The sequence below is a fragment of the Mus caroli genome, unplaced genomic scaffold, assembly GCF_978045245.1.
Source record: "Mus caroli unplaced genomic scaffold, Mus_caroli_1 scaffold_11, whole genome shotgun sequence".
Classification (NCBI taxonomy): Eukaryota; Metazoa; Chordata; class Mammalia; order Rodentia; family Muridae; genus Mus; species Mus caroli.
Window position 1 is genome coordinate 114,127,549 of NW_028227266.1, and position 26,981 is coordinate 114,154,529.

At 49.0% G+C, this 26,981-nt stretch overlaps 1 protein-coding gene across 4 annotated transcripts in view; it reads left to right on the forward strand.

The window, feature by feature from the left end:
• Window positions 1–23,079, forward strand: part of Osbpl10 (oxysterol binding protein like 10) — a 243,057-nt gene extending 219,978 nt beyond the window's left edge. For all 4 annotated transcript variants that reach the window (XM_029482011.2, XM_021172670.3, XM_029482014.2 and 1 more), the window contains 5 exons: window positions 6,400–6,880; window positions 13,619–13,805; window positions 16,697–16,879; window positions 19,875–20,028; window positions 21,924–23,079. In XM_029482011.2, coding sequence (XP_029337871.1) covers window positions 6,400–6,880; window positions 13,619–13,805; window positions 16,697–16,879; window positions 19,875–20,028; window positions 21,924–21,968 — 1,050 coding nt within the window. In that variant the 3' untranslated portion in view covers window positions 21,969–23,079. The remainder of the gene's footprint in view (window positions 1–6,399; window positions 6,881–13,618; window positions 13,806–16,696; window positions 16,880–19,874; window positions 20,029–21,923) is intronic.
• The last annotated feature ends 3,902 nt before the right edge of the window (window positions 23,080–26,981 follow it).

The window sequence follows — 26,981 nt, forward strand, 5'->3', positions numbered from 1 at the left end:
GTGAACGTAAGCCTTCTTTTTTAAAACCGTAGGATTTTATGTATTGAGACTGGGCCTCACTGTAGCTGGCTGACCTTGAACTTGATGCATAGCTGAGCTACCCAGAACCTCTTTTCTTGACCTCCCAGGGCCTGAGGTTACAGCTGTGCACCAGCACATCTGCCTCCATTTTGTTTTTGTTTTAGAAACAGGGTCTTGTGTATCCCAGCCTGGCCTTGGACGCGCTGTATAGCCAGAGGTAACTTTGGATTTCTGATACTCCCACCTCTAAGTCCCAACTGTGGGGATTACAGGAGTGAGTGTGTCACCATTCCTGGCTAATGCAGTTAATGGGGCTCGGACCCAGGGCTTTGTGTATGCTAGGCAAGCTACCTCCCCAACTCAGAAAGTTGCCTTGAAATGTTTTCAGCGGTTTCAGGGGTAGGTGTCTGACATTCTGGGTGACTGCTACATTAAACAGGGCCCACACTAAGCACCCCCAAGTTCCTCATTTCCTCCTCTTCCTGCAGTGCACGGCTGATCCTGGCCTCTCTGCTGCTGAGTAAGGTCTGCTTAGCGCCATGTTCCTACTGTTAATTTCAGCTTCGTGCTGAATAAATCTGCTTGGCTTTTTAAATAGCTGCCTATCTTTGGTGATTGCATAAGACTCTGAGATGATGCTCCAGTTAATGCTGAGGGCGTGTAGGTGACAAGGTCCCTGAGTGCCATCTAAAATCCTAGTGTTTCCAAATTGCGGGTCTCAACCTACCAGTGGGTTGTAAAACCAATTTAGTATGTCAGACAGTCGTTCTTAAGGCGTGGACTGTGGCAGAAAATACCAGAGTATGGTAACTCACTTTGATGCCAGTTATATTGCGCCGGGTCACAGTGCAAAATGTTCTCATTGTGGATCACGCTTTTAAAATGGCTTGCAAAATTTCAGGGCTGGAATCGCGGATGATAGGAGTGACTGAGAAGTTTAAATTGCTCAGATCCAATATGAAGGGCACAGAAGCCTGGTGGGAGCTATCTGACGGTCCGCTGGCCATCCAGGAGGCTCTGTGTAGGGCTCTTGTCTGGAGCTGTGAAGTTTGCATTATTATTTTATTAGCTTGTGATTGCATTTCCAGAGGCCTAGCCTAATCCTGAAACTGCAGACATTGCCTTTAGCTAATGCCCAATTGGCTACTTGGAAGGAGACTGAAAAATTAATTTCAAACTCTTTCCATCTAACAAAATATTGTGTTGAATGGTTTTTGTAATAGTCCAGGCACCATAAAATGGGGGAAGAAATTTCCTTAAGGAAATCTAATCAGCTTTGTTGGGTAAGAAAAGAAACAGGGAGAGACTGGAGAGATGGTGCACACGCAGACACACACACACACACACACACATACGTATTTATGTGATATATTACATACATGTATACATACATACATACATACATACAGATATGTATGTATGTCTATATATTTCCCATGCTAGGGAGGCAGAGATAGATCCCCAGGGTTGCAAGCCAGGCGACCTTAGCTTAGTTGGTCATTTCTAGTGAGAGGACCCTGTCTCAGAAAGAAAAGTGGATGGTGCTGAAGGAATGGTCCCCAAAGTTGTCCCCTGGCTTCCACATGCATATGTATGTATGTGCACATCACTCATATACATATGTGCACCTGTACATACGTACAAAACACACACATAGAAGACGAAAGGGGGAGGTGAGGAGAGAGCCCTAATGCACACACAGAAGGTGAAAGAGGGAGGCAAGGAGAGAGCCCTAATGCACACACAGAAGACAGAAGGGTAGGCGAGGAGAGAACCCCGCCCATTATTTTGCAAAGCTCTCCAGATTCTGAATCCCGGATGAAACCTGGTAGCCCCAGGACCCTTCACTTCTCGGGGTCACACAGGGTGTTTTCTTCAACCTGAAAACAGAGCATCACGTGGCTGGCCCCTGAGGTGTGGACTGATGGGTCTTTGAGGGAAAAACCATACCTGTTCGCAGCATCTTTCCCAGGAGTCTAGTGTGCTCCCTGCAGGAGGGAGGGGACTGCCACTCTTTCTAGCTGTCCTCTGCCCTCTTGGCTATGTGCTGATCTATGTCAGATTTCTAAGGGCCCAATCTGAAGAGCAGCTACTCTTCGATTGGCATAATTAATTGCCCGCTGAATCTCTCCTTTATTTATTTATTTTTAACTTCCCCCAAAGTAGTTCATTGTCTTAATTATGTTAATGGGAGGAAAGGCAGTCCTTTACTGATGGTTCAATAAATCCGCAGCCAGACTGCTTGAACGCCCGCCATCCGTCCAAACGGCGGCCGGGCTGTCACTCATCCTGTCCGAGGGAGACAGCCCAATTAGGACTCATGAGCTTCTTGGCTCCGTATCCCTGGTGTCCATTCCCCAAGAAGCACTTGATGAACTGACTTGTTTAGAAATGCACTGCACAGAAAAGAAAGACGAGCCCCCACCCCCACCTGCCTCAAGGAGGCTGAGTGAGGGAAGAAAACAAGACTGGACCAGAGATCAAACTGGCCACCCTGGCGGGAATGTTCCTGACAGGCTTTGGAGCCAGTCTGGTGGTGACCTTCTCAAGTCCTAACAGTACCCCAGCAAAAGCTGAGAAAGGAGGGCCACGGAGGAGACATCTGAACAGAGGCAGACCTGCTTGGTTGGACCTGGTGATGGCTGTAAACCCTAGTCCCCAAGTATGATGGTTAATAACGGTCAGCATGACAGACCCGAGTCACCTTGGAAACCCGCTTCTGAGCATGTCTGCAAGGGGTGACTTAGCCTGGGCTCACGGAGGTGGCACTGCTCCCTGGGCCGGGTCCCTGATGATGTTGAAAGGAGAAAGAATGAGCAAGCGTTCCTATGTGGCTCTCCGTGTCACTCATGGCTGCTTCCCTTTCTCCTCGACTCGGCTCCATGAGGGTCCCAGCTGCTAAAACCTACAGCTGGAATGGCCAGTTGTGCTGCCCCCTTGTTGCTGTGACCCATACCTGACAAGAAAGAACAGAGGAAATCTGGGCTCACGGTTTAAAAGGGACACAGCGTGTCACGGTGGGGAAGGCAGGGTGAGGCAGCTGGCCGCATTAGTCAGGAAGCTGAGGGAGATAGATGAGTGCTGCCTGCCGCTCACCTCCAGTTCTCACTGTGGATCAGTCTCGGACCTGAGCCCACGGCGCGGTGCCACATAGCACACAGGGCGAATCTCTCCTCTTCTGCTGAGTGTTCTTAGAAACTTCCTCAAAGAGTATCTGGTATACAAGGGAGTATCTAGAGGTGTGTCTCCTGAATGATTCCTGAATTCACTCAGATGGACAGTGAAGATTAATCATTTCAGAGCCCCCAAGTGGTTCAGGGGAGGGGGAGAAAGAAGCGTTGGGACATTTGCTTGCGTGGTCTTGCTTCCATATCCAACGGGAGAGCCACACAGCCTGGCTACACAGAGCTCAGCAGATGTCATCACCTGACTCTGCAGAGGGCTATCCCAAGGCAGAATGTAGAGTGCCCACCTGGCCAGAGACATCCCTGGACAGCTGGATTCTCACTTTAGTCGAATTGTGGCGGAAACCATATTAGGAAATCTGCCTGGATCTGATGACAATTTTCTTCTTCCCGCATGTGACAGAGGAAAGCAGGTAGATACAAAAATGCAAATCAGCCCTATATCATCTAGAGACAAGTTAACGTCCTGAGGCTTTGAATGGATTTACTTGGATTGTGTTCTGTGCTTGATTTTGTATTTTGCTGCTGCTTTTTACATGGCTTTTAATGACAGATATATAATATTAAGAGCTCTCTGCCAAAGCGTGCCTTCCCGGTGGGCTTAGCTTCCTCTGATTTCCTATGGAACCACTATGCTTTGAAGACACATCTGCCTGGTTTTTCTCTTCTGGAAGTCTTTTCTGTTGTATGCAAATCACTTGCAATGATTTTTTTTTTTTAAAGAAAGTCCAGTGTGCAGGGCTGGATGGATGGCTCAGCTGTTAGCAGGGGTTGATCTTGCAGATTCAGTTCCCCGCACCCTAGTGGCTCCCAGCCCCTTCTAATGCCTATTCCAGGGGATCTGATGCCCTCTGCTGGCTTCCACAGACACCTGCACTCACGTGTGCACACATGAAGACACACAATTAAACCTAAAACCAATCTCTTCTCTTCTTTAAGGGAAACCTGGCACGGGGCTATAGTTACAGAACTGTACGCCTGGGTGATATTCAGGGTCAGTTATTGTAGAACCTTGGTGGCCTGCCAGCTTTGAAACCCCCTGAGTCCACATGGGAAGGAGCCAAGCAAGGCTGTGGGTGGCAGAGCGAGGGGCATGGCTCCAAATTGTTGTAGGCAGCAACCCGAGGAGAGGATCCTTAATCTTCTCAGGGGCCTCAAATTGGGGGCCACAGAAAGGAACTTGGTGATGAGCTGTGGAGCAGACTGGGAGTTTATGGCAAGATTTTAACATAATAGATTTTGAGCACTAGGGTTTAAAAGAACCAGAGGCTCTTGGAGAGTTAAGGGTGACTGAGATGGTGGGTGTGGGCTCTTAGAGTCACGCATTGTTTCCTTCATAATGGGACCATAGCTCGGGCTTTGTGATGAAAAGATTATTTTGTTTATTTACTTTGCGGGCAGCTGCATTTGTAAAACCAAAGAACATCTTTGGGGAGTCAGCTCTTGTAGGACCTAGAGACTGAACTCTGGGAGACAGGCTTGGCAGCACCTGCAGTAACCTGCTGACCAACTTTGGTGGGGTTTGTTTTTTTTTTTTTTTTTTTTACCCCAAAGAGTTTCCAAAGGAACTTAATGAGTGGGGGTGGGGTGGAGGAGATGAGGGAGGGTTGAGGCAAAGCAGGCAGGACTGTAAATAACAAGGTAAAACTTGCAGAGTCCCAGGGGTGCAGGAAGGCCTGACCGACCCCCTCACTGTCAACAAAGTTAGTAGTCATAATCCCAGGAGTGAGGCTGTGGGCCGGGAGCCCTTAGCCTGGCTTCCTGCCTCTGTGCTGACAGCCTGCTCAGCAGCTAGTGGGAACTGTGTTCCTGGAGTCTTAATCTTCAGCCACCAGGAGGCTTCAGCCAGACTCCATGCCTAGGGACCCCTTTCCTTCCTTGTTTCTCTCCCCCCTCCCTCGAGCTAGGCCAGACTAGAGAAAGCACTGTTTTGCAGCTGAGTGGGTGGGCCCTGAGGCCTGACTCCTGTTATTTTGTTATTTTTTTGTGGGACCCCTAGGGCAGTGGGAGGTGAGAGTAATACATCAGAGTTGTCTGCGTCCCCAGCTCAGATGACCCCTGTTTGCTTAGACGACCTGCTCAGTGGGTTGTAGGAAAGTGGGGCTGTGCAGGCCTAGAGTAACCGCTGGGTTCCCTTTGTGTGTCCACTCATGCACCTCCCTCAGTCGGCCACAGTGGGTAACAGACCAGGGACTGCCCCAGCCATCTCCTTTCAGATGATGCTGTGACTTCAGTCTCCCTTTCTGTCATGTCCTGGTTTCCCAAGGCTCCATGGATGCACCCATGACATCCCTTCCTCTCCCGCAGGGTGCCTCTGTTCCATCTCTGGCCCCTGCCTGGCTGGATTGTGTTGGCTACACAATACCTCTCTAATACCACCCCCACTTAAATGCTCTTGGTAATAGTGAAACCCTGTCTGCCTGCCTGGCCTCTGGGACCAAAACGACACAGCGTCTCTTTCAGGGGAAGCATGGATGGCTCCTATAGCTGGGGTGGGCAGGAGGAATAAGAAAAAAAAAAAAAAGGTGGCTCAATGGGTAAAGGTACCTGAGGCGATGTGAGTTAACCCCCCAGGTCCCATATGGCGGAAGAAGAGAGTCAACTCCTGCAGGCTGCTCTCTGGCCACTACATGTGCATCATAGCAAGTGCCCCCCCAATAGTGAATAAATAATTAACATGTAATAATTTAAAAATAGCCTCTCTCAGGACGACGGGGCTGGAAAGAAGGATGTGTGTTAGCAGAGACACAGAATGTACAATGAACTCTCAAGGAGTAGGGAGGTGCGGGGCAAGGTGAGGAGAGATAATGAATGAGCATGCGCTCTTGTAATGACTCAAGTGAGCAAAGAAGAAACTCACCCAGAACAGCTTTGTGCACAAAGCTGGGCTGACATCGACAAAGCCAACAAAGCCGTCACCTAACCCTTTCCTGGTTTTCCCAGGCTCCATGAATGCACCCACAGCATTCCTTCCTCTCCCCCAGGGTGCCTCTGTGGCATTTGCTAGCAAATGACTTTATGGCTAGTCACTGATGCAGGAGTTTCCATCAAGGGCCTCATTCCTGGCTTGAGCCTCCTGAATCTTACTGTGTAGTGGAGATAGCCCCTCCTCCCGCCAGCTCTCAGGAGCCCTGGCTGTGTAGCCCCGCCCACCAGCTCTCACAAACCCTGTTTCCCTGTGTCCCTGGTGCAGGTGGTGCTCCCCACGTTCATTCTGGAGAAGCGGTCCTTGCTGGAGATGTACGCAGACTTTATGGCGCACCCTGACCTGCTGCTGGCCATCACTGCCGGGGCGACGCCAGAGGAGAGAGTCATTAGCTTCGTGGAGTATTATCTTACGGCCTTCCACGAGGGCCGCAAAGGCACCCTGGCCAAGAAGCCCTATAACCCCATCATCGGCGAGACCTTTCACTGCTCCTGGGAGGTTCCTAAGGACAGAGTCAAGTCGAAGTGGACTTCCCCCAACCCTCCCATTAGTGCTCACGAGCATCCGATGGCCGATGACCCTTCTAAAAGCTATAAGCTCAGGTTTGTGGCTGAGCAGGTATCCCATCATCCGCCCATCTCCTGCTTCTACTGTGAGTGCAAGGAGAAGAGACTGTGTGTCAACACTCACGTATGGACCAAAAGCAAGTTCATGGGCATGTCCGTGGGGGTCTCTATGATAGGGGAAGGTAAGCCAACGTAGCGAATTGGAGTCTTACCCACTGCCCTTTGCACTGGGATGAGCAACGATTGCTTTGCGTGTGGATTTTATTTGTAAATGGGGGGTGGGTGGGAAAGGGGTGGATGATGGACCAGGTTGGCTGATTTCCCAGTGGTCCCAAGTGATGGGGGGGAAAGGGATGGGTCACAGGTTCTTGCTCTCCTGTTTCATCGCACACAGTGTGGTTTGCACACTCTGCCTTCTAGAATCTTCCTTCTTCCGATGGACTGTGGATGTTAGGGCTGGCCCTACATATGTGATCAGACATGAGTATGTGGCTGTCAATGTGTTCTGGCTCCCAGACCAGGAAGATTACAGAGTTGCCTGCTTAAAGATGCTCATAGGAATCCCTCAAGCCAAGTCTTTGGCTCTGTGCAGGGGCCGCTGTAGTGAGAACAGGCTGATCATTCCCTGGTGGATGACAGCACATTCTTACCTTGGGAAGAGCACTGCTCATTGTGTGGAGAAACCCTCAAGCCCTGTTAAGTCGAAGTGTCTCATCATGTCTATTTAACTCCCTTTTAAGTCACAGATGTATTTGAGATCCTACAACTCCCATTCTAGCAAACAAAAGTAAACAAACAAACAAAAGATACCCACAGAATTTTACTTTCAGCCTTTTGGCTTCTTGAGAGTCCTCCTCAGACCCGTCGTTGAAGGATATTTTTATTGTGAGCATTTACGTTTTTAAAAATTACTTATATGTGTGTGTACACATATACACATATCTATATTCTACATGTGTACATACACATATACACATATCTATATTCTATATGTGTATGTATTCTATATATCTATATATAGGGAGAGGGAAGAGAGAATGAATGTATGGAGGGAAGATGAAGGTAGAGGGAGTAGGACACTTGCAGGAAGTAGTTCCCTCGCTCCACCAAGTGGATTCTGGGGAATCGAACTAGGACTTCAGCTTTGGTGGCAAGCATCTTTACCTGCTGAGCCTTCTCAGCAGCTCCACTGTTGGGAGAGCTTGCTGTCTGAGCACTTACAGGTGCTGGGCACTGTCCTAGGACCGATGGACACTTCCCTCACGGCCCCTGCAGCTGTGCTACAATTCTGTGTCTGGGGAACAGACAAGAGGGGCGGGCGTCAGCTGAGTTTTGTGTTGAGAACTAAGTGCCATAAAGAAAGAGACAGGGAGTGGCCTGGGAGGGGTGGGGCATGCTGCTGTGAGTGCCTCCCTGAGATGGGGCATGGAGAGTAAGGTGTGGGGCAGAGCTGCACGCCCCAGGAGCCCCAGGAGCAGCTGAGAAATACTTTCCCAGACCTCTACTCCAGTGAAACCAGGATTCTTCGCTGCTTTGAGGAAAAGAATTTCAGGTCCAGCCAGTATTAAACAGGTCTGGAGTTTAGCAAGACATTTAAAACATTACTTTAAGTGTGGGAAAGGAAGAAAATAGAAAAAGAGGTGTCACTTTCACACATGGGCATCAGCTCTTGGGAAGATGACCTCAAACACCTTAGTGACAGGAATACCTCTCTCTCTCTCTCTCTCTCTCTCTCTCTCTCTCTCTCTCTCTCTCTCTCTCTCTCTCTCTGTGTGTGTGTGTGGTTGACTTCCCTAGTTACATCATGAAAGATCACTAAAACATCCCCTTTTTTCTCTTTCTGGTAAATGAGGTGGTGGGCAGCACCTGGAGTACCCTTAGTTAGGTGTCTTAACCACTGTTCTATTACCGTGAAGAGACATGATGACCAAGGAAACTTATAAAAAGAAGCATTTAATTGGGGGGCTTACTTATAATTTCAGAGGTGAGGCCATGATGGCAGCATGGCAGCAGGAGGGCAGGCAGGGGTCGGGCAGGGGGGCGGGCATGGTGATGAAGCAGTAGCTGAGAGCTCACACCTGATCTGAAAGTCAAAGACAGAGAGAGCTAGACCTAGCTTTTGATACCTCAGAGTCCAACCCCCAGAGACACACCTCCTCCTCCGAGACCACACCTCCTGATCCTTCCTAAGCAGGGACCAAACATTCAAATAAATGAGCCTCCAGGGGGCCATTCCCTTTTAAACCTCCACGAGAGGTTTATCGCATTCACGGTGTTGTGAGAGCCTTGAAAAGGTGTAGGTTAGCTGCGAATGGTAGTACACACCTTAGGTCCCAGCACTTGGGAGACAGAAGCAGGCAGATCTCTGAGTTCGAGGGTAGCCTGGTCTACAAAGTGAATTCTAGGACAGCCAGGGCTACACAGAGAAACTCTTGTCTTGAAAAGAAAAAGAAAAATATTGTAGGGAAACGAATAGGCTATTCCATGTATAAACAGGCCATCAGCATGGTTTATTGCTATATAACTTCTTAAAACTGTTATAATTACACGTAACTCATTATGTGTACGTGTATAATGCACATGCGCAGGTCAGAGGACACCCTGTCAGGAATGAGTTCTCTCTGTCCTCCATGTGGATCTGGGGGATTGAACTCAGGCCATCAGTTGTGAGACTTTAGGGGATCATTAAGGTCTAACCTGTAACAATCCAGTTGTGTTCTGACGTGGGGAAGGCTGAGGGGGTATGCCCATCATTGTGAGGTGGGTTTTCTTTCTGTTTATAATTTTTAGGGGGGAGGGGTGTTTGCTGAGAAAGTCTTTTCTATTGTATTGACCCTCATCCTCACTGCGTAGCCCAGGCTGGCCCTGACTTTCATAAGCTTTGGCCACCACATCTGGTTCTTTACCAATGCCATGATTTTTTTTTTTTAATTATAGCACACACACACACACACACACTGTGTGTGTGTGTATGTGTATAAATATGATACATGTATGCAAGTGTGCAAGGCACAGTGAACATATGGAAGTCAGGAATCAGCCTTCTAAGCATTTGGACCCACAGATTGAATCCCTGACTCTCCCGTTACCTGTAGGTACTTTTGCTGAGCTACCTTGCTGGCCCTCGTTGAGGTTTTTGTTGTGAGCAGCTCAAAGGATGCGTAGCTCCAAACCGAGTGGAGAGGGAACGGAAGGAGAATGTAGGGTCACTGCTGGTCAAGTATGGTGCTCCTGTGGAGAGCTTACACTCTGCCTGGGGAATCCCTGGCCCAGGTAAAATTATGTCATGTAAAGGCCAAGGGGTTTGCTGTATGAGCCCTGACCCCTGCTATCCTCCCACAGGGAGGGGTATGAAGGGGTAGCAGAGGCAGAGAGGCCACCAAGGATGGGAGCGGTAGGCAGCTATGGAAGGCCATGTTGATCATCTCTAAGAAGATAAGATACTTGTGTCTGGGCCTGGAGGTCACAGGTGACCTGCAGAGCCCTTGTCTGTGGTTTTCTGAGTGAAGACCCAAGCGCATCCCTTCAGGCAGGATCTGGGGAGAGTTAATAGAGCCAGTGGTATTTGTGGGCAGAGTGTTGAGGAAGCCGTGTGTGGAGGGCAGCCTGTCTGATCTCCCGAGCTGAGGATTTCTTCAGTGTACAACCTTCTGTTCTGGATGGGAAATCAGAATCCGAGACACTTCCAGAAAGTTCTGAATGTCACAGGTTCAGGACCATGTGAGGCGGTGTCTAAGCAAGGGCAGAATGGTGTCTGGCCCTGGTACCTTCAAGTCCTTCAGGTCTGCCTGGTCCTGTCCTGGAGGAGGTGAGGTCAGGCATTTCCTTCTGGGCCTGTGCTCTTTCCCGAGTCAGGCTCCTCCTCCAGCACTCAGTCTTTCCCCAGATTCAGGCCACAGTGCCACCCTGGCAGCGAGTGCAAGGCTGGGTCTCCACAGTTGTGTGGCCTAGTGGAGAGCTCAGTGGAAGCGAAGGCACTGACTTGTGTCCCTTGGTCTGCAGTTAAAAACAGAGCAATTCAATCTATCCTCATTGAAAAACAAAAAGCGGGGCCAGCAAGATGACTCTATAGGCTAGAGGCAGCCCCCAAAACCCAAGGTTAACTGACCCACATGGTGGAAGGAAAAGAACCGATTCCCACAAGTTATCTTCTGGTTGCCATACACACTGCCCATCCCCCTCACACACATGCACACATGATACATAAATAAAAATTAGAAAAAAATTTGATATTTGGGTTATTCTATTTGATTTTCATACTTATTCTAAATTCCCCACAGAGTGTGTCCTTTTGTTGGTTTTTTTTGTTGTTGGGTTTTTTTTTTTCTTTTGTTTTTAAAAGGGAGGTTCTTTCTGTAGTCCTAGCTCATTATGTAGCCCAGGCTGGCCTAGAGGCCTGCACCATTATACCCAGCAGCGGCAACTCTTTGTAGATGAAGTACAGGTGTTTTCGAGAGACCACCACCACCAGGTTCCTGCCTGCTTCATGCAGTGCCACAGGCCTGCTTATCTCCATTTTGATAATGGGCTCTAGAAAGCCTACTCCTTTAGGTGGCTTAATTCACCAGCCATCTGACAGATGACTGGCACTGCCCTTGGGGTGGGTTCCTGCAAGCAGATAAGTGTCCGGATGTCCTGGATAAGGTCAGGAAGGCTTAGTCCTCCAGTGGGACCACAGTAGACATGGTGATGAGGTTGTGGCATCAGGGAGACAAGCTGCCCTTCGGGAAGGCAGTTACTGCCTTAGTGTCTCTCACTATTGCTGTGGTAAAATACGGACAGGAGAAACTTAAGGGAGAAAGGTTGTGTGGTTTACCAGTCTCTACTCTTGTTGGTTGGAGAACCAGGAGCCTTGGGAAGGAACATCACAAACAACTTCTGGTCATGTATATGCAGCTAAAGAATGGAGCTGTCACCCATGTAGACCACCATGGCAGGAACGTCACAGGTGGCAGAAGCTTGAGAGAACTGGTCACACACACACCGTTTCCCCATCGGAAGGGAGCAGCAGACTCATGGCTATCACCTTACTTTCTTTTCATTCATTTGGGAACCTCGGCCCGTGGCATGGCACTGTTCACAGTCCAGATGACCCTTCCCACCTCAGCTAATCCAATTAAAACAGGCCACCCACAGGCCAGCCTAGTCATCACTCCCCTTCCAAGTGACCCATCAGGCCAGTCTATGATGAGAACTGACTCTCCTAACTAGCACATCGCCATCAATACCCACAGTGCATATGGGGGCCTAGAAGTGACCGAAGCTTTTTCCAGAGTCCCAGGGGCCTCGTCCCTGCCAGAACCCCTCTCTAGGGATATGGCCAGTGCTTGGGGAGTCAAGGAACTTAGAAGTAGAACCGAGGGTTGACAGGGACATCCTGGTGGCCTTTTTCCTTTTCCTTTGAGACAGGGTAGACCCTGGTTTCACTGTGTCCCAGGTAGGCCTTGAGTTTCCAGTCCTCCTGCCTCAGCCTCTGGGTGACAGGTGTGGACCAGCACACCCTGTGACGTCTCTTTGCAGTCTTCTACCCCAGCTCTTGCCTTCTGTCTTCTCAAGTTGCCCAGTTTGTGGATGCTATGCACAAAGGTAAGCTTTGAGACAGATGTTCAGTGAGACAGATAGATGTTCAGGCTAGAGCCTTCTGTAAGGCCAGGATGGAGTGAGGGTGGGGTCTCATTCTCTTATTGATGATGTGATTGATTGTAGCATCTTATTCCCCTATGGATGATGTGAGTGTAATATCTTCTATTGATGATTTGAGTGTAGCATCTTATTCTCCTATTGATGATCTGTGTGTAGCATCTAATTGCCCTATAGATGACGTGAGTGTAGATCTTCCCATTCCCCTGTGGATGATGTGAGTGTGTGGCTGAGATGATGAGGCCTCAGACCCTCTTCCTCATGGTCTGTACCCAGACCTCTGTGTCCCATCTACCATACTCCCTGGGCGTGTGCAGGCTCTTTTCTCCCTCCCCTTGACTTCCTCCCATGTCTAGATCTTTGACTATTTCAGGAGAGAGAGAGATTGGCAGTGCCCCTTAGGCTCTGTCTGCAGCATCAGTCGTCCCCTGCTTATAGTGAAATCATGATCCTTACTGTCCTGGGAGGTTGTGACGCTTGAGGGGCACCATGCAAGCAGCTCCCAGGAGGCTGGTGACCAATGGGCACCCAGTCCTCTTGGGGACTGTTGGCACCAGTCTCTACTCTTGTTGGTTGGAGAACCAGGAGCCTTGGGAAGGAACATCACAAACAACTTCTGGTCATGTATATGCAGCTAAAGAATGGAGCTGTCACCCATGTAGGCTCCTGGTACCTTGATGGTGGGTATCCTTGTCTCAATACTGAAGGGGAACAGGGAGAGACATGCAGGGCGAGGTGCTTGTTCACGGGGTCCTCTCATACACTAGCTGCCCTGGAGCAAGACTAAAGCCATTCCCTTCCTGTTGATCTGCTCATCCTCCATACCTCTGCACGCAACTTCTTCCCTCACAAAGGTCCCTTCCTCAGTCTTTCTTGTCACCACGGGGAATTGCTTCTTCCTTGAGGCATGCCCCTTTTCTACATTAATTTGTCCTTGGCACCGTCCACCATCCCCCCACTGCCTTGATCATAGTCACTTTGGTGTCTTTGCTCAGTGATTAATGTCCCCCCAGTTGACAGCAGGTCTACCTTGCTTGTGGTCTTTCTAAGAGCTTCACGTGGTGCAGACACAGCACCCAGGGCGATGAACAGAGAGCTCTGTTGAGGTGAGAGGCATGGCAGGCATGTGTTGCAAGCCATCCTGGATCTCCTGCCTGAGTGTGCCCACCCTTCATGCTCTGCCCATTCATGCTCTGCCTATTCATGCTCTGCCCATTCATGCTCTGCCTATTCATGCTCTGCCTATTCATGCTCTGCCTGACTCTCCCTCTCTCCTGGAGGTGTGCTTCGACTTCTGGACCACGGGGAAGAGTATGTCTTCACACTGCCCAGTGCCTACGCCCGCTCCATCCTCACCGTGCCGTGGGTGGAGCTTGGAGGGAAGGTTAACATTAGCTGTGCCAAGACTGGGTACTCTGCCACCGTGACGTTCCACACGAAGCCCTTCTACGGCGGGAAGGTCCACAGGTAGGAAGTGGCCAGCACTCTGGCTGTGTTTTTCTTTTGTGTCTGAGTCCCCCCTCACCCTTTGGGAAGAAATAGGTGTGGTAGGCACACCTGAAATCCCAACACTTTGGAGGCTAGAATAGAGAAACAGAAGTTCAAGGTCATCCTTGGATACTTAGGGAGGCTTGGAAGACATGTGATCTTGTCTCAAACAAAACAAAACAAGGTCAATAATTTACAAAACAAACAAACAAACAAACAAACAAACAAAAAACAGTCGGGTGGGGGTGGCGCACGCCTTTAATCCCAGCACTTGGGAGGCAGAGGCAGGCCGATTTCTGAGTTCGAGGCCAGCCTGGTCTACAGAGTGAGTTCCAGGACAGCCAGGGCTACACAGAGAAACCCTGTCTTGAAAAAAAAAAAAATAGATGGGGTCCTAGCCAGGCATTATACCACTTAACTATAAGCTCAGCCCTCTGGAGGCAGACATTCAAATTCCAGGCCAGCCTGGGCCTACCCAGCACACTCCAGGATTGGGTAACATAGTAAGACACTGCCTCCAAAATGTCAAGAGCTGGGGGCTGCATAGTGTTTGCCTGATGTGCACAAAAACCTGAGTTCAATTCCCCAGCACTCTCTGTCCAAAAATTAAATAAATAAATAAATAAATAAATAAATAAATGGTGCTGGGCGTAGTGGCGCACGCCTTTAATCCCAGCACTCGGGAGATAGAGTCAGGTGGATTTCTGGGTTCGAAGCCAGCCTACAAAGTGAGTTCCAGGACAGCCAAGACTATACAGAGAAACCCTGTCTCGAAAAACCAAAAGAAAAAAAAGAGGCAACCATCAAGACAGAGTGAACGGTCTTGTTTGAAGAAACACCTCTCTCCTTCATTTCATAGGGGAGGCTTTGGGGTCTCCTCACTCATTTATGGGGCGTCCATGGTAACACAGGAGACTCCCAAAGGGTAAATGGCCTTTTAGCCCTCCACTTTCTAGTGTAGCCCTCTGCAAGTGCAGGCATTATGGCAGCCCCCCCATTGGAGTCTTAGGTGTGTAAGCTACAGGCTATGTCACTGTCCTTAGAAGCTAGGGAAAAACAGGTCTTGAACTAAGGGAGAGGTCACCATTGGAGGAAGGGCAGCCTTTTTCTATAGCCATGATTGGGGCAGGCCCACCACTGTGCGGACTTCAGATCCCTAGCTGTTTCTAGCAACGGGCTGGTGTTAGTTTGAGACAGGGACACACACACACACACACACACACACACACACACACACGCTAATTGGGCATCTTTCTCCCCAGTATTCAGTTGTCATACTGGCAGCTGAAAGACAATAGAGGGATCATCAGAAGCCCTGCAGCCGAGTGTTCCCTGTGGAGAGCCCAGTGCACAGCATCGCTGGCATGGCCCACTAACTCTAGGCCTACAAGGAGCCTGAGCAATGGCTCTCAGGTCAAGGGAAGTGGCTTCCAAGCCTACACTTGAAAACTGGAAACCTGGGGTAGCGAGATGGCTCTGAGGTTGAGTATTTACTGTTGTTGCAGAGGACCAGAGGTCAGCTCCCAGCACCCATATTGGATGACTCACCACCACCTGTAACTCCAGCTTCAAGCCACCCATCTCAGATCTCCATAGACACCCTAGATTCAGCCTGTGTATGCCTCTCCCCCCATACATGTAATAAAAATAAAAAAGGCAAACTGGAAACTCAGCACAAGCTGGACCACTGGGCGCAGAGGACGCGGCTCCAGGAGCATTTCCTCCTACTCAGACAGAGAGCCCCGAGTTCCCCAAACATCCAAGGGAGGCAGTTTGCAGTCTTTATTACCTTCACCGTGTATATACATGCATGCGTATGGGGCTGTGCCATGGTGTATGTGTGGAGGTCAGAGGACAGCTCTGTGGGGCTGGCTCTCTCCTTCCGCCTTTACATGGATTCTAGAGACCTCATTCAGGTTGCCAGGCTGGCACGGCCAACACCTATACCTGGTAAAAAGCCATCTCACCAGTCTTCCCCAGGGGCTTTAAAAAAGAGCTTGAGGGTGGTCACCCAGGTATTGCTGAGTCCGCAGGTACTGCCCTAAGCCTAGCAGGCAGTGGCGTGAAGCCAGGTTTGGCTCAGCCTTCATCGGGGAGTGTGTGGGTACTGGGTGGATAGATACTCGGACTGGACGGACTGTGAGCAATCCGTGCTTCATCCCCACCCAGAACTGACCTCCTGGGGATTGGATTGTTTGCTGTAGCTTTTGTTGTTGAGACAAGTTTCCATATAGCCTAGGCAGGCCTTAAATTTGTAATCCTCCTGCCTCTGCTCCAAATGCTGGGATTATACGGGCTTTTGTACCACGATGGTTGGCATAGAACCAAAGACCTTATTTAAGGACAGAAAAGCTCTTCCAACACTCTTTTCATGGTAGAAATGTAGCACTAGGAGATGCTGTTTTGGGGAGGAGAGGACATCTTTTACCGTTGGGTCATGCCTGTGACAGAGGCATCTTATATAACCACCTGGCTTGTCTCTTGGATGAGTGAGGCAGGCTGACGGCTCTTACTGTTAATCTGTCTTCAGACCCGAATTGGTTTTATCTCAGGGTTTAGCTCTTCTCTCTTCTCTTTCCTTTTCTCCCTCTCTTCTGTTCTCTTTTTTGGTTCAAAGCCTATCTGCTTAGCCCTGGCTAGCCTCGCTCTTGCCTAGATTACCCTGCCTCTGTTTCCTAAGTGCTCGGGGTTACAGGCATGAGCCCACACACCCAGCTATCTTCTTTTCTTGTTCTGATCAAGAATATTATACCTTCTTTTAAGATCCAGTCTTTGGGCCAGACTGCAAACCAGCCCGTTCTCCCTAAACTGCCCATTGAAAAGGGCCCCCGGTCCCCCTTTTGATTCATTGGACCTTCTCATTAACTCAGGGTCACAGCTGAAGTGAAACACAACCCAACCAACACCATCGTCTGTAAAGCGCATGGGGAGTGGAACGGCACCTTGGAGTTCACCTACAGCAACGGGGAGACCAAAGTCATCGACACAACCACCCTGCCTGTGTATCCTAAGAAGCTTAGACCCCTGGAGAAGCAGGGGCCCATGGAGTCCAGGTGTGCCTGTCCCCACCTTGGCCGAGAGATCTGTGGGAAACTTAAGCAGCATAGCTAGTAGCAAAGGATGCAAGTGTGCTTCCGTTAGCCACTGAAACACCCCTCGTCCATTAGGGATGGACCCATGTAGTGATCACTTGGGTGGTTCTGCGGCTACAGAGTGGGCGACCATCCGCCATCTGGCAGACGTGTGCTGCCTGTTCTGAAAAAGTTTCTCCACTGCCGGATTATTGGTGGATTGTAAATTAATCTGAGAGTTGCTGGTCATTCAAAGAACTATGCAGGGAAACAGAGAGCCTTTTCTTTTCCTTGACAGCTATTTTTAAAATATTGAGTGCTGGCATGGGCAGTAGAGTTGACTGCACGCATCCCGTGCTTCTGGGAGCAGCAGGTGCAGCTTAGGGACCGTTAGATTTAAACACGTGAGCTCACTTTAATCCTGTCTTCTATTTCTAGGGAATCTATCTGTTGGCATGGGAAATTATTAAGTTCAGAAAAGATTCAAACATGTTTTAATTTTGAGAAAACAATTCAAGAACGAGAAACCATTTATGCCACGGACCACCCCAGTTGGGTACGGGGGTCCCTGGAATGAGGGTCCTCGAAGTCTAGGTGGGTAAGGATTTGGCAGTGACAAACAAAAACAAACACAGAGGCAGTCTAAAGCAGGGGGTTTTCTACATTAAAAGAACAAATATCCCAACTCTTAGAAGATGTGTTCAGTGAAGCAATCACAAATACCATCGTTATCATTTGGCACAGTAAAGCACAAAAAAATCAAGCAAACGTTACAGCTCTGAAAAGATGCACTCAGTGGATCACAAGTAGAACAGGTGACATCATGATTAATAGGAATCACCCAAGCGTTACAACTCTGAACGGGTAAAATCAGTGGGGCAGTCATCTGAGGCTAGTGGCAGATTTCCAAGAGCAGGTTAGTAAATCTTTATGGTCAATTATCGACCATAAATGGTTTAACATCTAATGCCTGATTTTTTATAAATCTTCAGTGTGTAAATTTAAACTATTTTAATTCCTTTTATTTAAGGCTTTCTTTACCATGTACCAAAGCCTCCTCTGATAACACATGTGTATCCATATGAAATTTATTGTTGGGAATGTTTCTATCTGTCATAATACTATTATATAATTCTGTCAGTGATTTGTAAAGTAAAACGTTGGTTTCCCCAGAGATAAGGTCATGTTAGTGACCCCCATCTCAAGGACTGTTTCTTACCCATTGTTCTTGCTTAAGATTGTGGCCTAGGCTACCAGGAGCTGTAAATAAGAATAGGAATAAGAGAAAACAAAACAGATAGATTGCCATGAGAACTACGGCTCAATATTTTGCTCCGGCCAAGAGTTCCACAGCCAGTTCCAGGAGACCTCCTTCTTCTGAAGTCTAACACCTCAGTGTGTAGAACTTGTCACACAGATTCTACTGGGGTCAATGTGGCACATTTATATACATACCCGGCATTTGGAAAATGGTTAGGTAAATTATGAACTATCCACTTAATTAGCGTGTCCACTATATGCTGTCATATGATAGCTATATAGGTCCAGAAGCCTATTGATTGATCGATCATAGATGTTGCTATTTTGATATTTCAGTCTAAGCCAACGTGGCTCACGAGTCCAACTGAAACCTCACTGATTTACCAAAAAAAGAGTTTTTTTTTTCCTATATTCACTTTATGTTTACGTGCAAGTGTGTGTTACGTGTGTGATCAGAGGATAGCTTTCCTTTCACCATGTAGACTCTTGGGATCTAACTTAGGTAGTCAGGCTTGGTGCCCTCTTCCTGGGTACTGGTTAGAAACCCAGCCATAGTCATTCGTAGTGGTGGACAGCAAATACAACCTCTGTGTGTAGACATAAACTCTCCCCCACCCTCCCTGTTTGACCATGGCTGCAGGCAGAGAAAAGGCTATGGTAAGGAGGTAGTTGGCACCAGGCCCCACTGCCTCTGAGGGGCATTCCCGGGATGGCGTTCAGCTGCTCCTTGGTCAGCCTCTGGGTAGTTGGAACCCTGCGAGGAGCCAGAATTAGCGAGGAGTTGCTATGCTTTCTTCTTCCTCTGTATGTATTTAAACACAGTGCCAGGCATGGTGGCACATACCTCCCGGTAACCTAACACTTAACCTAACACTCAGGAGGCTGAGGCAGGAAACCAGGCTGAGACACCATCCATCTTACACTGTAAGACCCTGACTCAGGAAACACTCACACAGACAGCATGAGGCTCACTCTAGGGAAACCGAGCTCTCCACGTAAGGCTCTTAAGAGTGGCTGCTCTGCCCCTAAGTCCCCATCATCCCTGCTGGGTCCCAGGCTTCCCTTATCTGCAGTCAGAGAGGCCATAGGCATCACTTGTGTTGTTAATTGAGCTCTACCATGATGCCAGCTTGATCCCAGAGGCAGGCCTGGAAATGCTACTCTGACCTTGCCACACCCTGGGCTACTCTGGCAGCCTCTTGGGGGTCGCCCCTGACTTCCTCTTCCTCCCATCCCCCCTCCTCCTAGCTGGGTGTTCAGGGCTTTTCTTAGGCAGGTTCCCTCCCGCACACTCATTTGACATGAGTTTTCTCCATCAAATGCAGTTGCTAATAATATAGCCAGCCATGTCATTGGGTCATGAGGATTAAATGAGTGTCTCTAAGATGTTTATAGGGGTGCCTGGTAAGAGCTGTGTATACCTGCTGTCCCTGGTGTGCATGGAGTGGGGTGGGATGGGGGGGCTCTGCCTGCTCTTTCCATTAGCTTCCCCCTCCAGAGCTCTACTCAGAGCATGAGGAAGTCTCGCTGTTGGGAACAGGTAGCGAGCATGGAGGCAGCAGAGGCGTAACCAAGGAGCCCTGGCTCCACCCCTGGCCCTTGTGCTTCAGGCTACTTCTCTGGATTCCCACAGACAGGGGTCTAAATGTCTGTCTGTCCACTGCCATGGCAGTAGCTGACCTAGTCCGATGGCTCCTTGTACTGTTCGTCTTTCTAGGAACCTCTGGCAGGAAGTCACCCACTATCTGAGGCTTGGGGACATTGATGCAGCCACAGAGCAGAAGCGACGCCTGGAGGAGAGGCAGAGGGTGGAGGAGAGGAAACGGGAGACCCTTCGCACACCGTGGCGACCCAAGTATTTCATCCCGGAGGTAACCCTGGCCTGCTACCAGACTCTAGCCCTGATTAAGGTCACCTCAACTTTTATTGTTGAGACAGTGGGACAGACAGGGCCACACAGGACAGACAGAGTGTGGCTCTGGCTCAGGATGGGGGTTGGAATTGAGGTGCGCGTTTCCCCAGTAAGGTGTTGACATCTCATACCATCTCAAGGGCAGAAGTGTGTAGCTGACACTTCCCCTGCAGTGTCCCTCCTCTCAAAAAACCCTTCTAGCCAGCCAGGCCTGGAAGGAGGGGACTGGGCCTCTCTACCACTCTTCCCACACAGCCATTGGTCCCCCTGATGCCTCCCCATAGAGTACTGTCACAGCATGACCTCTTGGCTCACAGTTCTGGTCACAGTCCATCTCGGTCCATCACAGTGCCTTGAGGCAGCTGTCACATCTGTAGTAAAGAGTGGAGAGCTTTCATTTATGGAAGAACAGAGAAGGTGAGCTATTACTTAGCAGTGTAGGCTTCCATGGTCTTCCCACTTGAATTAACATAAACCAAGAGGATTCTGCAGGGACACAGGCCTACCCAATCTACAGCCTCGCCCCATCCTGCCTCCCTACTGGATCCCAGATTGTGTCAGAGGTGTCTCAGTGTTGTTTAGGAAGTAATTGTGGGTGGGGCCTGGGGTACAGCTCACCTTGTTTCCCTGGCACCACTTGGATGCTTGAACTCTCAGCATTCGGGAGGTGAAGGCAGGATCACCCTCAGCTATGTAGTGAGCCTGGTGGCTTGTGGGAGTGGGTTGAGGAGTAGGGGGAAGAGTCATGAGGTTTTATCTCCCACCCAGAGAACAGTGGATGCTTAGTGAGTAGCCGGGATTGAGTTTTTATGAAGATCCTAGCTGTATGATGCTAAGGGGTTATACGCATTCACATGCCCATAGCCAATCTGGACCAGTGGGCCCAGGTGTCCTACCTACTCTCTTAGCTCCTGCTATGAGGATGGGGTGGGGTGAGCAGGGGCACCCTAGTGACATGGATGGGGGAGAGGGAACTTATGCACAGGAGGTAGAAGCTGAGGCTGGTACTTGGGAGGTATTTGAAGGTACTTGGGAAACTGCCTCGAAGGGTCTCCTTCCTGTGTGGGTGCTTGACTCAGATGACAGAATCCTTGAAGCTTTCCCTGAGGAGAGTCCTGTCTGTGCAACACCTTGCCTGACTTATATGGAAATTTATTCATTAAAAAGCAAAACAAACAAGCAAGCAAAAAAACCAAAAAACCACTACTTGAAGTTTTATTTCTGGGGCTTGGTAAAAGCCACCATGTCTGTGACAGGACTAGGGACACATGTCACCCTGACACGAGGATGCTTAGTTCCCCTCGATGCACTTCCTTCCGTATGTCACTTGATTACCGATGCCCTTTTCCCTGTTTCCTTGCCTGGTGGCTGAACGGTGGCATTCCTCCTGTGGCATCTGTCCTCGGACACACTGTGACGGACACCTGCCAAAAAGCCTTCACTGGGTAGGCGGGCTTCCACATCATTGGTCTGTGTGCCTCCACCCTTCACCCCCAAGGTGACTCTGAGTCTTCATGCAGCCAACCTCTCTCTTTTAGCCCCTCTGTCCTGAAATTCTCTTTTGCCAAGTCATCTAGATAGAAGAAGCTGTCAAGGCCCCTTTTATGTTGGTCATTTCTGGGACTCCCTTTAAAAGCAAATGCATATTTTTATCTTGGTTCAGGCAGGGAGAAATGTATCCTCAGATAAGTTCAAGAAAGGGCAGGGAAGACCATCAACTAGGCCTGCTGTACAGTGCTGGGATTGGGTCTTGGCTGGTGCTGTGTGCTGTATCAGAGGTGGGCTGGAAGGGAGGGGCCCTTGCTTCTTGACTTTGTGAGGTTCCCTCCTGTCACCTCCTTCCTTCTCTTTCAGGGCGATGGCTGGGTGTACTTCAACCCCCTCTGGAAGACACACTGATGGGCGGAGGTGCAGTGCTTCTCGTAATAGGCCGGGTTTTGTAGGAATAAAAGTGGTACAGTATCAAGATTCCGTTGGTATTTGCTGAAATCTCTTGCTAGCATCCAAGTCGGAGAGAGGGGTTACATACTGTGAAACATGCACCCCCAAATTCTGCCTGAGGATTTTATTCAAGGGCAGCCGGGGCCCGTGGGCACACCTCGCACCCGCCAAGGCTGCCCTGGGTAACCCTGAGCTCCGTTTTATTCACGAGAGTTGGTGTTCTTTATTTCTCACATTGCCACAGTCATTCTGCCATGGTCTTTCCCACTCACCGGCTTCTGTCAAGACGCAGGCTGAGGTGGCACAGCCTGGAAAGGGAGCGCATTCCTGGCGGAGTGGGGAGTGGCCACTCGGCGGTAGGGGGCGTGGCTACTCGGCGGAAGGGGGAGTGGCCACCCGGCTATGATGCTTGTTCTGATCCAAGGCTGTATGTCCACATCCTAGAAAGAGCAAGCAGGCCTTCCAGTTGCACAAAGCGACAGGAAGCCACTGGAGGCTGATATGGAACCTTCTAGAAGGGAGTGACTCCTGAGGAATCAGGACCAGGCCCACCAAGTGGTTTTATCCAATCTCTCTGACACTTCTCATGCCCAGAGCATGAGACCCTGTGTTCTTCACAGCCGGAAAGAAATCACACGGTCGTGATAAAGGGCTCTGGAAGGTCAATACACGCATGCCTACACTACACGGACCACCACTGCCTCATATCTAGTTGGGGAAAGAGAACAAGTAGTCTTATTTCTTTTCCTTAATTTTGACCCAAGCTGCCAGAAAGCCTCTGTAACTAGGACAGCCACGAGCCCCATGAGTCCCCCAGTGTCCCAGCTGAGAATGTCTTCAGCCTCACACAGGTCAAACATGGACCAAACAAAATTGAGAAAAAGGATGTCTAATTTGAATTTTACCCAGTGCTTAATTTATTTTTTACCATGCCACCCAATGATATTTATAAAACTCAGTAGCATGAATGCTTCTCTGTAGTAATACTAATTTTGTGCCTTTTGTCTGCTTTCTTAAGACCAACTGTTGACACTTTGTAGATATTAGACAAATATATTTCCATTAAATACTCTTGTGTCTTGTGTGTGTTATTTTTAGGGATTTTTAAAACTATGTATTATGTGTGTGCGTGTGCTTGTAGAGGGTGCGGAATCCCTTGGAGCCAGAGTCACACATTATTGTGAGTAAGCTGCCAGATAGGGATGCAGGCAGTTGACCACCACAGTCTTTGCAAGAGCAGTACATTCTCTTAGCCACTGAGCTGTGTCTCCAGTCCTCAGCTGTGTTTTAAATACACTGAGAAAGCCCCAGATCAGCATCATTAGGGGCTGTTCTCAGTTCTATAAAAGCAAATGTTTGAGTCTCGTGTTTAGGGCCAACCCAAGCAGGACAATTGAGATGCCATCTCTATCAACAGTCCTGGAAGAACTGTAAGCCTGGACAAAAAGAACAAATTCCTAGAAACACATCCTACTAAGAATGAGTCATGAACTAAGAAATTAGAATAGATCTATAAATAGCAAGGAGATTGGACCAGTCACTTAAAATTTCCCAACCTTTAAAAAAAAATGCCAGGACCAGATGGCCTTAGATGAATCCTACCAAACATTTAGAGTTAGGCCATCCATTCTGGATTGGCCTAGTTTGCCAGATGATGCCCAATGCCAAAGCAAGAACAGATTTAAAAAAAGACTAGCATCCTGTATAAATATTGGCTCAAATTTTCTCAAATACTAGTGCAGCAAATGCCACAGCACATCCCAAGGATTACACATGACAATAATCAAATTTATTCTTAGACAGCAAGGGTGGCTGAATGCAGGAAGCACGAAAAATACCAGCACAGCATACCACGTTCATAAGGAAGCAAGCTACAGTCATCTGAGCCCATGCAGAGGCAGCATCTGACAAGATTCAGTACCGTCCACCATCAAAACCAAACTAACTCCCCCCAAACCCAATGTGATAAATCTACATGCAAAACATCCACAAAGACCACAAAGGTGAGAAGTTAGAAGCTGCTCCTCCAAGCCCGAGAACAAGGTTAAGGCTGCCTATGCCTATGCCGCTGCCGTAGACACTGGCAGAAGTTCTAGGTAGTAGGCTTACAGCAAGAACGAGACAGACATGTTTCAGCAGAATGGACATTCTCTTATGGCGGATGCTATCGTCATCATGTATAGAAAATCTAAGACTGCACAAAAAAAATTAAATTCCTTGAAGTGGGCCACGCTTTCTTGCTTTGAATGCCCCCTTCTCCCCCTTGCAAAGTGGACTTTTGAAAATAGCTACCTTACCTAGCACGTTCTGCATCAGTCCTGCATGCTGGCTCTGCATCGGGAAACCTTCACCTGAATGAGCAGGGGGACTATGGCCTAATCCCTGCACTCAGCCAGGCCCACAGGCATCCTGGCAGATCTTCTTGGGTCTGTATATGTTGTATTAAAATGTGATTTGGGGGGGCTGGAGAGATGACCCAGTGGGTAAGCACACTTACTGCTCCTGCAGAGAACCCAAATTCAGTTCCCAGCACCCTAGAAGGTGGCTCACAACCACTAATAGCTCCAGCTCCAGGGCACCCAATACCCTTTCTGGCCTCTGTGGGCAGGGCATCATCTCCTCCCCCATTCTCTAACAGCACCACCACCCAGACACACAGAGTAAATCTTAAAATTCCCTAAAATTTCTCTCCAGGTTCTTAGAATCGTTGAAGCTGTATTATCCTCCCCATAATTCCACACCCTTTAAATCTGGCCCTGGCAAACCCCGGGGCAGCCTCATGAGCTCTGCCTGCACCTTCCACAGCTTGCCCAGCCTTACCCGTGGGAGTAAGAGGCAAGATGGAACCCAGATCTCCAGGCAGCTCCAAACAGATTAGTGGAGCTGAGCTCTGTTCTGCCCCGCACTGCAGGGGGTGGGGGTGGGGAAGGGTAAGTAAAAGTGGGGTACCATTTCCCACCATCTGGACATGGCTTCCTGGACTGGCACTTGCTGCTCCCTGTAGACCTTTGTTTTTTTTTTTTTGTTTTTTTTTTTGTCAGAGTTCCCAGAGTCTACTTTGGTAAGAAATCCTCTAGCAGCACTGGTTTTCAGGAGTGAGGAAGGCGTGGACTGTTCTGTTGGCTCGCTCACTTCCCTTGCTCTTGGTGCAGGGTAGAGTTGTCAGTGGAATGATGCTGACCACAGTCTAGCAGAACATTCCCCACACTTCCCAAGATTCCCACTCACGCCCAGTCCCAATCCCCCCTTCCTACTCTTCTGCCTTGAGCACCATCACCCTTCAGGTGAGTGGTCCTTTTACTGTGTGGATGCTGCAAGAACCTGAAATGATAATATGCTGGTTTACCTGCCTCAGGCCTTCAGCATGCGCTATACATATTCTTGTTTGGTTCCTTAACTCCAATTATGTTTTGGATATTGTTTTCCTTTAAAGAAACATTTTTTCCCTTTATGTGAGCATCAACTATCAATTCCTCTATTCCTTTTCACATGTATGCCTGTGTGTGTGCATGTCCATGTAGCAGCCCTGGGCTGATGCTGGGACTCTTCCTCCATCACTCAGCATTCTGCTTTGGGGCAGACCCTCTCAATCAAGCCCAGAACTTCTGAAGCCAAAGCCGCTGGAGGTGACAGGCGGTGGCTACACCTATGCATCATTTACATGGGTTCTAGGGGTCTGAACCCCACTTCTCCTGCTTTTGCAGCAGGTCTTTTAACTGCAGGGCCATCTTCTCAGCCCTATCTTGTGTTCTTTTGACAACTTCAAAGAATGTTGAATGTAACTAGGGTATGTGTATCTTCAAGTCATACTAACGCCAAGCCATTTGAATACCCACCAATAAGAGTCCATTTTTGGACATTCTCCAATGGTTAGTGAGCCTGGTGTATATTACATTTGTTTCCATTTATTTGCCATTTCGATTTCTTCTGTTAAGGTCTCATGATGATCTACCATATACCTTCCTTTGGTACACAAGTTCCTTCATCAGATACAGGGCAGAGGGATGACAATTCCTTGTTCTGCCAAGATGGCAGGACATTCCTGTGGGCCACTGAACAGAGGCACAATCTGCACAAGCTGACTTAAGGCTTCAGTGTCAGGATACGGTAGTTTAAGGACACAGAACCGGAGCAGTAGAGAAATCACTTTTTGATCAGTTTCAACACTGAGCCAATTAAATGGAAGAAGCAAGTCTGTGAATAGTGGTGCGGAGTTGATGAAGTGAAACTAATTGAGTCCTGAAAAAATCAGCACAATACAGCACCCACCCAGTGCCATGATGGGCAATGTTACACAACCAGGCCACAGGAGCTGGCAGGCTCGCCGTGGCTAGGTTTCCCTGAACCCCACTTGCATCTTCCTTGGAGAGAGGGCTGTCACGGACTCTAGTTAGCGCCCATCTTTTGCAATGTTTGCCACCGTGCTTTTCTTCACAGGGCTAGAGTGCCATTTTCTAAAACTTTCCCCTCCGCCTCCACAGGCCTGAGTTTCTGATCCAGGCTAATCATTGCCAACGGAGGGTCATATGAGGAGGATGACCACATGGTGAGTCATGGCTTTTAACAGCAAGGACAGCTGAGGTCACCAAGAACACATTACTCTCAGCTAGTCGCTCTGGCTACCCAGGATACCTTCAGTTCTTGGTTTGGTCCCCAGCCTTTTACCAAAGCCATCTGAGCACAGCAGACACCGGATGTTCCAACCCAAGTGCTTCCAGAACTAGAAACAAGGCCTCGAATGTGTCATACTTCCCAAGGAGGATCCTGAGATTGTGGTTGTGTTCAGGGACACAACTTTGATAGTGTCCATTAAACTGAGGCGGCAGAAGAGATGTAAGAAGCAGGTGCTACACGTGCTCTGAGAGCCAAAGGGCAGTTTGTTGTGAGAGTTCCCTCTGACAGCAGGAGCCTAGAGGACAGACCAAAAAAGCCCAGCAAAGATGGCTGGAAAATCTGTACACAAGAATCCTA